The sequence below is a fragment of the Apis cerana genome, linkage group LG13 (assembly GCF_029169275.1).
Source record: "Apis cerana isolate GH-2021 linkage group LG13, AcerK_1.0, whole genome shotgun sequence".
NCBI classification, from domain to species: Eukaryota; Metazoa; Arthropoda; class Insecta; order Hymenoptera; family Apidae; genus Apis; species Apis cerana.
The window spans coordinates 9882116-9894898 of NC_083864.1; the positions used below are offsets into that span (position 1 = coordinate 9882116).

The 12783-nt window shown below is 40.9% G+C and overlaps 1 protein-coding gene across 1 annotated transcript; it reads right to left on the reverse strand.

Annotated features, from left to right (window-relative positions):
* Positions 1 to 4339: 4339 nt before the first annotated feature.
* Positions 4340 to 9416, reverse strand: LOC108002581 (protein sister of odd and bowel). Its single transcript, XM_017064339.3, has 2 exons — positions 7671 to 9416; positions 4340 to 5666 (listed from the first exon to the last, which is right to left on the reverse strand). The coding sequence occupies exons 1-2, from the start codon at positions 8711 to 8713 to the stop codon at positions 5321 to 5323; spliced, it is 1389 nt and encodes a 462-aa protein (XP_016919828.2). The 5' UTR covers positions 8714 to 9416; the 3' UTR covers positions 4340 to 5320.
* Positions 9417 to 12783: the final 3367 nt, after the last annotated feature.

The window sequence follows — 12783 nt, forward strand, 5'->3', positions numbered from 1 at the left end:
ATTGTCGAGAAAAGATAATTTCGATTGATTTGAACGATGGAGTAAACGAAAGGGGAGGAGGCTGTTGAAGCACGTGGTTCGATCGCTTAAAGATACACGCCTGCGGAATCGCGGGTGGCCACCTTCTGCGTGTGCATCCGCCGATCGTATATCGGCAAGTACAACTTCGTTCAGCCGGCTATGGAGACGTTATACCAGGGGCCTCTTGCGCAAAACCATGTACGGCTTGTTACTTATTTATTTATCCGTGGAATCACGCGTAAAACGAAAATGGAAAGGGGTATAATCGTGGCACGGATTTTATGAATTCTTCCGCCCAATATTAAACGCGTTCCCGTGTTCGTATTATGCCTAATTATTGATTTTCGCGTGTGTTCTTTCTTCCTCCTTTCAGGAGATTTCTTTTTCTTCTTTTTCAAGAAGAAGAGACTTAACTTTACGTAATATTTCATGCTTGGTATTCATGAATTGATCTTCGAAGAGATATTTCTCGATCCATTCAGAGAGGTAAAGTAAGGGTGAAATTAGAAATATAGTTTTATCGAGACAATTGTTCGAATAAATTTTTTATTTTTCGTTCATTAAATAAATTATCTCGAAACGATCAATCTTTTGATTAATTGTTTGCGAACATTTGTTATGAATATTAATTTATATAAAAATTTTGTTTCATTTGAAACTTTGTGATATTTAAATTAAATATCTTCAGAAGTAATCTGAATATCGATCAAAATAACAATTTAAAATCGAGAATACAATTCATGAAACGATTCTTACACGATCACGTTCCGTTCTTTCGATGATAATTTTAATGAAAATAAAACGGATCTGGATTTGATTTTTCTCCTTTCTTATCGCTCGTTTTGGATTAACTAAAAGGTTTCATATTTGATTTCGTAAGTTTTTCCACTTAAAACACTTATCGTGTAAGAGTCACGATTTTCTGCTGGTAGAAGAAGAGTAGAGAAAAGAATAAAGAGTGGAAAAGAGAGAGATACAATTGATAAAAGTTTTTCACCGTTGATTCAAAGTTTAACACTTATAAGATTTTCACGATTGAAACGAGAAACGTTACAAAGCTATAAAAAATTGAAAAGATTCGAGTTATTTGAAAAATAAGAATATGAATATCTAATGTGTTATAATGAATCAATGATCGTTTAATGCATTATACAATGATTTATAAAGGCAAACAAGTTCTAAGCAAGAAATTATAAAGGTAATTAAGACAATTAAATAACACGTAGTGTTACAACACTTTATTGTTTTTATCTGTTGAACAACATCAGTTTTGCATCAGAGTTTGCGATAAAACGAAAAGAATTGTGTGGATGAAATAAAGCAGCTCGAGTGAACTTTGATGCATGATGAGCAACAACATATTTTAAACATTGAAATATGAAAATAATTACCAGTATCGGTACACCTATCATTTCTCGCAATCTGATATCTATCTAAAGTTCAAATCGACGTCTGAATAGAAATTACTCATGCAGGAATTCGATGTAAAGGTTTAATAAAGATTCATATGTATCGTTGATTAGCATATTAATGGATAAACAAGTTCTTTTTTTTAATTGTCCCGATTTTTATCCAGCAATGTAGATTAAAAATTCTCGCGTAAAAATGTAATTTTGTTTCCATTTCAACGATTACAAATTTGCAAATTAAAGATCAGATTGATTGCTGTTGATACCTCGAATTCGAATTATGCTTCGAAATTATGAAGGAATTATCGATCGATCAATTTCGTATTTTAGAAAAATCAATCTTCTTGGCTCCAAAGTATACGTCATAAATTTCTATGTTATTAACAAGATTGTAGAACGTATTTCTGATTTCAATGTATGTTAATGATCAAGGAATCAATTATAATATATCCGATCTTGCTTTCTCGTGTCCCCTCGAGCACAAAACTATTATTAATACGTCAGAGATATTCCCCCTCGTGTAAATCCAAGTTACACATTACTTCTTATGATTTAATAAACCGATAAATAATTATGTCAACAAAATGTTAAACGCGCGTCGATAAATCCTCTTCACGGACCTATTATTCTCTTTCACTCTTAAGCAACTATGTAAATATACCGATTCGAGAAATTAATCGCCATTCTGAATCTCGAAAGTAATACGGCATAAACAGGAATAGAAAATTTTTACCCCAAAAACTCTCGACCGAACAATTTCAAGCCGCATCGAACTTTGTAACAAATAAGTGATAAATAAAACCAACGTCCAAATCCAAAAGAGGAAAGAAAGGGAGGCGAGTTGTAAACTTGAGAAAGGAGGGGGGTGAGAGGAAAAAGAACGTTTTGGTCCCCGACACGGCGCGGAAAGCGTATCGTCAGGTAGACACGTATTAAAATCGCATATTAACTCTGTCATTTCCTCATTTAAAAGCGAGGAGAGGTATAAACCGGTAGGTAGGATCCAGGAGAGAGGATCCAGGTATAAGATGAAAAGTGGAAAGAGCGGCGGAAAGGGAGAAGGAGATACAGAGGGAGAGAGAGAGAGAGAGAGACTGGAGGACCGAAGCGTTCCACCTCGAGCATGGTGGAAGAGACGAAGGTAAGGATGGGAGTTAAAGGGGACATAGAAGGACCACACGCACGCGCCGCCCACAGATACGCTATCACTTGGCTACAACCAACGTGATCTGCATGCGCATGTCCTCTCTTCGTCACGAACTGGAGAAAAGAAGAAAAGAAAGAAAGAAGAAAGGGAAGAAAAAGGAAGAAAAAAGGAAGGGTGGAGGAAGGAAAGAAGAAAGCGAAGGGATGAGAGGAAGAGAGAGAAGATATCTGCTCTTTCTCTCTCTCTCCTTTCTTCCTTTTTCTTTTTCTTCTTCCGTTTCACCCTCTCGGCTCACCTTCGCTGATTTAAGGGGTTGGCAGAGCGTCGATAACACGTCTGGTCAGTCCTACTCGTCGTTCGTACGGAATCTCTTCTTCTTCTTCTTCTTCTTCTTTGTCTTGGTCTTCTTTTTCCTTCTTTACTGTCGCCGATGGTTCTTCCACTTGGAGCTTAGCGGAACACGTAGTTCCCTGCGTATGGGTATCTTTACACGCGTGCCTCGAAGAACAGACGATTGGGTTACTCTGCTCTTCCCGATACCGGTGTCACGATCGTTTTGCGACTGGTGGCCTGTTTGACCCGCGACGAGCTTCAATGGTGAACCTTTGGATGCCTGTTGAATTTGTTAATTTCGAACGCGTTAAAAGTTACGGAATTGGTTGCGAGCTTAAATCTTTTTTACTTGATTCTTCGGTAATTCTTTTTATAATAATAAAATTCTCAAACTAGAGATGAAAATAGATATCAAATACGTCACGAATAACGACAGTTGTAAACTTCAAAAAAATTTCTTTTCACGAAAAAAAATTATATCCATTGCACGTCCTATTTTTCGCAAACAGGATCCTCAAAATCGTCGGAGAACGATACAACAATTCAAATCGTGGATATCAAATCGTATTCGGATTAAAACCGAATTAATTTCACCGCTATAACTGTCAAGAAATTATGTAAATTCGTCTTACAAGACTGGGACACGAGGTTTCACTCATTCCTTCTTTTTTCTTCCTTCCCTTTTTTCTTTTTTTTTCCCCTTTTCTTTTCTTATTTTTGATCCGGATCGAAATTCCTCGAGTTTCCAAGTTCGAGAACGAACTCCTAGTCGGAGCGGTCTGTTGGAAGAAGAAGTGGAAGTCGACCGGTCGTGCGAGATTCTCCTTATCGACGCGAGCTGTCCCGTGTTCGGGCCCGTTCCCGGGGTCCGAAATAGCGTATTCGGGGCCCACCTCGTGCCTTTCCAGCACCTACCTTCGAAAAAGAAACGTAACCCTAGACGTATCGCGGTGTCATGTCCCGCGCACCTGGCGGCCTCGTTCTTTGTAACACGATACATGCGTTTCTTCTTCTTGTTCTTCTTCTTCTTCGTCGTCGTCGTCGTCGTCGTCCTGCTCCTGCTTCTTCTTCTTCTTCTTCTTCTTTAACTAATACTATTATTTCTCCTTTCACTTTGTTGCTGCTTCTCTGTTTTAAGACAGATGCTATTTCTTCTTTCAATTTGTTGCTGCTTTTCTGTTAGAGGCTCTATCGTTTCTTGTTTTAATTCATCTATTGTTTTGTTGTTATATGCGAGGTATTGTTAAGTATTATTTTTGAAGCGAAAAGAAGTGAAATATTGGAAATTGTTTTGTTTCTTTTATTTTTTTGGTATTTTTCTTAGGTTAGGTTTTCATCGGAACATTGATTATTAATGGTAATTAATATTGAAAATTAATTTGTTCATCGCTAGAGGAAAGGAAGTGGTAGAAATAATTACAACGACATATTTAAAAAATAATATAATAAAAGTTTATTTTACACGTACAAACGAAACACAACATGGGCACATAGGTACACAGTGTGAAATATAAGTCCTAACTCCGGCTACCTATACATGTAATACGTAACATAATTACAGATCTAACGAACATGAATCCATGAATAACATCTTTATATGCAGTTATAATTTTAATTATATATCTACGCATTAACAACTACGAAATACATACGCAGCTAGATACACGCTAAATATCAAGGACCCAAAGTCCACTTAACTCTTACGAACCTTCAACGTTTCATCTACATTTTACAAATTCAAACGACCACCGATACCATATAAACGTAGACTTTGAAAATCCGTTGAATTTGTTTGAATATTCTTCGAAATTGAATAAAAAATTTTTTAATACAATTTTATCAAAATTTGTAAAAAATTTATTCTAAATTCGATACAAAGGTAAATATCTCTAAAATATAATGCCAAGATTTTTCACAATGTCAATCCATTTTCTTCGTTTTTCTTTTCATAATTTTGATGTCTCATTCATGAAACATTCCTTCAGGACTTCTCAATACGTTTCAAAATTAAAATGGAAAAACGAAAATGGTATAAAAATAAATATCCCTAGAAGAATATTAAAGATTTTCACGAATAATTTATGAAACCTCTTTCCTTCTCTTTTCAACATCCTATGAAAATTTCTCGAAAATTCTCTCCCAATTTATCCCTCAAAATGGATAACAAGAATCAAACTTGGTCTCGGTGCAAAAAATAAATGTCCCTAGTATAATATTAGACTTTCCACTATCAGTCTATCGAAACCAATTACCTACTCCTTTGCCCTCCCTTCGCCGATTTCAACATGAAAACCCTTCGAAATTCCTTTATAATTCGTCTCGAAATCGAACGAAGCGAAAAGAAGGGCTCGGTAGAATAAAATGTCCCTAGCACGGTACCGAGACTTCTCACAGTCGATCCACGCGCCCACTAGGACGTCTCTTGCAGCACTACGGCCCCTGTACCAGGCACAGGTATCCCTGGTGGTGGAGGGGACGTCGATACACCCAAATTGTGAGTCAATGAGTGCCTCCTCAGGTCGCAATTCCTGCGGAACACCTTGCCGCAGGAGGCGCAGTGGTAAGGTTTGATGTCCGTGTGCGTGAGAAGGTGGGTCTTCAGGTTGCTTCTCTGGTTGAAACTCCTTGCGCACACGGGACATTTATGGGGCGATTCCTCCATGTGCAGGATCTTGTGCACGGCCAGGGTCCTGCTCTGACAGAATCCTTTTCCACACTCGGCGCATTTGAACGGTTTTTCCTTGCTGTGGATGTACCTGCAATGGATCGATCGATTTTTCCCCTTTGAATTATTGAATTGCCCGAAAATAATTTGCTACATACGTTTAATCGTATCTCGTCTAAAGGATAAAAAATAATGTTAAGTTTTGGATAATTTTAATTGGCGCAAATCGGTTTGATCAATTTGATAAGCTCTTAAATTTTATAAGCTTAAGTTAAGTTAATGACGATGTCGATGACAGATTTTCAGAAGGTTGGAGTGGTCAGTGTAATGGGATTAGAGGGATTAGAGGGATTAATGATTGTCGAAGCGACGATGCGTGAAAATTTTCGTTTGGATTTTGGAGGACGTGTGAGGAGGTTGATCTAGGCACGTTGAGATGGTTGCGTGGGATTTGGGAATTTGTGCGAGAGATTTGTCAATGGTGTAGAAAGTGGATGTGGTTTTGGTATTGTATGCTAATTAGGATTATAAATAAATTGCTAGTTAGTAGAATGAAATACGAAAATCTTTCGTTCGCAAATCGCGTCGGTAGCGAATTGTTTAAATGATTGAGATATTAGACAATTATTTATATATAATTATTACATTTATCTGCAGTAAGTAGAGAAGAAAACTTGTAAATACTTGGACAAAAAAATACAATTTTTCTTATAAATTTTTATATACGATATATCCATATAATTAATCGTAAGCATCGATAATCTAATGAACGCGACGAAGAAACTTATTAAAATTTATAAGAGTCTATGTATTCTGAAACTATGCTAATATTAAACGCGTTAATAAATTAAGAATTAAAAAAAAAAAAAAAAAAATAACAAGTCGAAATGAATAATTCAACATTTTCAATGCAAAAACATTTAAAATAAATAAAGCTATAAAAAAAATTTAAATTATACAAATTACAAAAAAAAATTACATCCCAAAAATCCTGACTCTTAAACTAGACTCTGAAAAAAATTAATTCAAAATCTTCGAATTGATTACCAAATATCTGTATTTTCAATTTTTCATTCGAACAATATAATAAGCGAAAATATTTCTCCATCTTCTTCGTGAAACGAAAAAAAAAAGAGAGAAGAAAATAAAAATAAATCACACAAAGATTATTCAAAAAAAGAGAAAGAAATAGTGAAAATACGAAGAACGTCTAACAGTTGAATTAACGGTTAACTGCGGGCGTGCGCGTCGTTGGTGATCAATGATCAAAAAATACGAAAAACCACGATAAATTGTCAGGAAAAATTGTTCGATATTAATTAATAGAACCGACTGTCGTCGTAATTACACGTTCGAGCCGTATCATTTCGTCGTATTTAGACGGAACACAGAAGATCGCAATCAATTTGAGCACGGTCGTGCGCGAGAGTTGAACGGGGAAGAAAGCATGTTTCACGAGGTGATTGGGTATATAACTATACTATAGCCCGATGCGCGCTTCCGCCAATAAGCATATATAATAGGGGCTTTATCTTCCGTGTCCTTTTCCGCGATTCGATCCACGCTCGGCTTAATTTTTTAATATTAACGATGGTTCCCTGAATAAAGGTGAATTGAGTTCAATCATCATCGTGACTTCGATCGATCTAACGATTCCTGAGTGTTTATTTTGTGGTGTACAAAATTTCTGAGATGAATCGAGGATTCTCTTAAAATTGTAAAAGAATTAATCGCGTAAAACACGTTAAAACGGGTGAAAAATCGAGTAATTGTTATATGAAATACTTATTGGAATTGGATAAAAATTATAAATACGGAAAACGATTCCATGAAACTCTACGATTAAAGCATTATGAATCAGAATTAATTTTAAAAAAAGTCGAAGCGAAAAAGATCGCGCGTAAGGCGTTGAGATTTCAAAGAGATTCGAAGTATCGAAAAGAACTTATCAAATCTCGATCAAAATCCAAAAAAAAAAAAGAAAAAGAATAAGAAACGACCTAGGATTCTATCCAGACAATTAGACCAGAAATTCTTGCGAAAGAGAATCATGAAACGATTTACGAAAGCGAATCACACCAGTCCCCCGACTTACCTGTGGTCCCTCAAGTGATCCTGCCGTCGGAAGGCCTTTCCGCAAATGTCGCATGAGTACGGCCGCTCGTCGGTGTGCGTTCTCTCGTGTATCAGCAAATTATAGCTTTTCGTGAACTGGCGGCTACAGAACTTGCAGATGAACTGCTTTTTGGGCCTGGACGCCCTGCACGTCCTCGGTATGCCCGACTCGGTGGAGGTGGAGGTGGCCTGCAACGGCGACGAGGAGGACAACGAGGACGAGGACAACGAGGACGAGGAGGACGAGGAGCAAGCGGACGACGATGCCGGGGACGTGAAGGAGGAAGCGGCGATCTGGGACAGGGACGTGGACTGGGAGGCTGCGGTGGTCACCGAACTCGAGCCGGCGCGATTCCCATCCGATATCCGTCGCAACAGGACTTCGTGATCGGTTGAGGAGGACGCAGCCACGGATGTGTCTCTCAACAACGCCTCCTGCTCCTCCAACAGGGCTAAATCTTCGTCAGGGTCCCCGATAAAGTCCAGCCGTGCCTCGTCCTCGTCGTCCCCCGAGGATTGCAACAACCTCTCCGCGGCTAGGTGATCGCTCTTGGTCGGTGTGGTGGAAGTCAACGCGCTCTCCAACCCGGTGTTAACCGGCGAACACCTCTGATTGCCCAATCCCGAACTGGAACCAGACGACTGGCCGACACTCGACGCGGTGCTACTCGCGTGGAGGCGATGAAGGGTCAAGTAAGTCTCCAACGCTTGGAGATTCAAGGCGGCGGCCGCGGCATGTCCAGGTGGTAGCAGAGCGACTCTCTGAAGAGCGGCAAGAAGGGCGCCTTGGAGTCCAAGAGCGACGCTCTGCAACGTGAAATTGGGCAGTCCAGCCTCTGTCACACTCGCGACGTCTCTGAGCTCGGCAGACGTGGAGGAGGAGGAGGAGGAGGAGGAAGCAGAGGAGGAAGAGGAGGAGGAGGAGGAGGAAGAGGAGGAGGACGGGACTATTACGATTCCCCGGTCCTGCTCCTGGTCCTGTTGTTGTTGTTGTTGCTGCTGCTGCTGCTGCTGCTGCTGCATCCTCCCCCGTCGCTAGAATCGGTCAGGCTGAGGGGCTGCCGATTTGTTGCCGGCAGCATTGGCGAGGTCTGGTCCGGTGATCCGTCGGTTGGTTTTCTGGTTGTCGAGGAGATTTTCGGCTTCGGTTGATTGTCACTGGTCGATCGAAGGGGCCCGCTGGTGGATCAGGGGCCTCATGCTCGGCGATTTCGCGGATCGATCGCGAGCTATCGTGGAGGGATGCTCGCGGCAGGGTGGACGAACGTGGTAACGGGAAAGAGAGGAGACGCGCGCGATGCTGGCGGTGCGAAGGCGCCTCGACGACTGCTCCTGCCTCTCGCTGCTGGGCACTGCTCGTGGAGACACCTGGTGGCAGGTATCCGAGGCGAGTTGGGACCGTCCGCGAGGAACGGGCCCCGGATTCTGGAGAGAGAGCCACACAGCTGGCCACGCAATTGCTCGCCGTTTCGGCGTAAACGGCGTCGTTCGTAATCTCGCGTGCACGCGTCACTGCGCGCGCGCGCGCGCGCCACCCGTCCGGCCATAGGGGACATCAGCCCTCCACCGTTCTTACGAGATGATTCCGACGCGCTACTTGGGATTTACGTGGGGAGATGGAGAGATAATCGAGGAATGTGGCTCCGATTCCAGTTATATATTTGATAATTCCGATGGATTTAGGAGGAGACGCGTTGATCGAAAGCGTGTCGTATCGGGGAATAAGGAGAAATAGATTTCTAACTTTTTAACGAGATTGTTTATTTATTCGCTGATGACAATTGTGGGAACCGTTGAATGCATCTGTGAATAAGTTTTTGTAACAAAGAATATAGAGAATCTGACGTGCGGCGAGGCAATTTCGAGGGAAACTTTGCTACGTTTCGTATATAAATACGAAGAAACGCGGGTAAACGGTTGTTTTTCTATGAAAACGTGACTTAATATTCGCGACACCCTTCGTTCTCGACCTGTAACCGGACAGATTTCGTCGAGCAGTCACGAAACGTTTCATTCAATTTGTACGTCGCAACAGAGCTCGAAGGTTAAATTAATTTCTGTCTAGGAACGTATCGGTAAATCTCCGCGCTTCTGTGTCCGCGGCTATCATTAAAACGTCGCGAATTAAGAATTATGAGGTACTTACGTAACATACCGTGAGCCGTGAAAGTAATGAACAGCAAATTCTGTCATGGCGAGTGTCACCAGCCACGATACGTACACGTCGGGCAATAAACAATGTAAATACGACGTTGCTTGTTCGTACTCGAGCTATTCGCGCGTTTAACAATCCGAACACGCGGATACAGTGTCATTACGTTGATGGAAATGCTCCCAGGTCGAGATGCTAAACGATGTCTCAGGATGAAATTAATTGTTTAGTTGCTTGTAAAATGTTCGAAATGATGCGAGTTATTAGTTTGTTTTGATGAATTTTTAACTTCTTATTGCGGATGTTTATGCGTTTATTAAGTATAATTTGAAGTTGAAAAAAATTGAATGTAATTAACTATTTGTATAATAAATCTCTTTTATTATTAAATTATCTTATTCAGTTTAGAAATGAACAAACATCGTTCGTACATATGTCGAAACGATTATTAAATTATATTGTTATCGATATCTAAATGATTGAAAAATGTTGGACGCTTATATGTCGTGCCTCGAAGACAACAAACACGGACACTTTTGATGGAAATAAAATACTCGAAAGACATAAAAAGTTCAATAAGGATGCGCGTACCGTTAACTTGATTTATCGTTCTGTAGATCACTATGCGATGAGTTGCAAACTTGCGCACACGATTTTATATACCGATGAAACCAATCTTCGTTTAACGTAACAAGCAAATTTTAACTATCTACCATATCTTCTTCGGCTTTATTACATACCGAGTCGTGTGAACGTTTCTTATAGGCATGCCAATTCCACACTCTATCGCTTTACCAGTCGATCATAATCAGTTTCTCAGAACCGAGCAAATTTTCAAACATTTTCTCCCCAAGGTAGAATCCCATACGATTAATAAATTACGTATCGAGACACATCTCCATTTATCACAAATTATCACATCGTACTTACATCCTACAATCTTCCATTTCTGTTTCTATACCTTCCCAACAATTCCTAACAATTCGATCCAGTTCTTTCGATACTTCGACCACTCGATCCAATTCCTTTACGATCCTTTATCAAGAAGAAGAAGAAGACATTTTCCACCCCCCACCTCTTGGAAAAAGAAGAAAGGCGGGGGAGGGCGGCGTGGCTCGTTTCGGCCGCAAAACCGGCAACAATTTACGATGGCAATTAATGCGCGCGAGTAAACCGTGTGTAAGCCGCCTATAGTTAGCCGGCCGTTTGGCGAACGAGGAAGAAGGACGGGCGTGCACGCGCTGCAGAGAGAAAGAAGAGTTGGCGAGGAAAACGCGCGCCAACCTCGATAGAGAGAAGCTCGACGGCGAGAAGCGGAGACCGGGCAACGGGCGACCAACCTTTAGAAGAATACTTGCATACTTACTTACGAAGTGAGGGGGAGGGGGAGGAAGGAACAAGCGCGAAAGGAGGCATGCGGAGGACGAGTGGAAGAAAGTGGAGGGAAAGGGATCAGAGGGAGAAAAGACAGAGAGAGGTCGAGGAAAGAGGCGAGCGGGCCCGGGAGGGAGGGAGGGAGGGAGAGGAGGTGAGGCGAACCGAGGCAGACTAAATAATATTATAGGTGGTGTTCTCACGGTCCCGGGACGCCCGCGGGCCAACTCGTCACCCCCTCCGCCCCCCTCCACCGCTCCACGCGGCCCACCTCGGGCCCCAGCCTCCCCACTCCCCCGCGCCTGAGTTTCGCCCACGCTGCGGCCCCACGAAGTCGTTGGGCACCGTGAGTGGGAGAAAGAGGAGCCGAGCCGAGCCGGGGAACGAGTATGGACGACAACGGACGAAGGGTCAGGGTTCAGCCTCGCGCTCGCTGACCGTCACCGTGCACGCTTTTCTTTCTCTTTTCACTCCTCTCTCTCTCTCTCTCTCCCCCTCTCTTCTTCTGTCTTTCTCTTTCCCTTCTCATCCGTACCTCCGCCCCAACCCTACTTCCAATCTCGAAGGCCCCGTTCTTCTTCTTCTTCTTCTTCTTTCTCTTCTCTTCCGTTCGAGTTCTTCTTCTTCTATCGTCTTTCTTCATTTCCTTGCTCGTTCTTATTCCTCTTCTGCTTTGTAAGTGTCCGCTGTTTGGTCTTTTTATCTCCTCCTATGAGTACGATTTTTTTATTTTTCTTTTTTTTTTAATTGTCGAGTTAAGATTCATTTCAAATTCTTATTTGCAATTCATTAGTGTACTCGTATATGTATGTATGTTTTTGAAATTTTCATTTTCGCGAACGAGAGATTAATTAAGCTGCTCTCTCCACGATGGGATCAACCGATCCACGCCGCGTGATTGAAACAAGACACTCGGTTTACTCGCGGATCAGATGGATGGGGGTGTGCGAATGGAGCGTTCTTTTTATAACTTGTTCGAATGGAACTGTGCTTTTTATTGTAAAAGAGGTTTTTTTTTTTATAATTTGTTTGGATCGGATGATTGGTTTCTTCATTTGTTGCTTTCGTTTTGAAGTGAATATAACATTTATGAATAGAAAAGATGAATGAAAAATCTTAAAGTTTTATTCTATTTGTACAATTACTTGCAAAGTTATTATACTTATAGTAAGTATTATTATGGTAAATTGAAAGTGAAGTATTAAATATACGATGAATGTTTTCGAGATTCAACTGCACGCACGATTTCATATATTTTTTTTTTTTTCTTTTGACACACATCCTTTGATAAAGCGACAATACAACATTGAGTCCTCATGCTTACAACCGGAATTCCATTACGTCAGCTTTAGTGGAATTCCATTCTGACGATTTCGAGACTCGACCTCGCGACAACTATATTTGGTCGATAGAAACTTTCTCGTTTTATCTTTATTCCAATTGTCAAGATGTCTTTTTTTCTAGTTTTTCTACGAACGTAATATTGCGAATAATCATTTAGAAGTTCATAATTTTTCATAATCTAATTATTTTCATGTAACAACGTCAAATGATTATATTAAAAGTC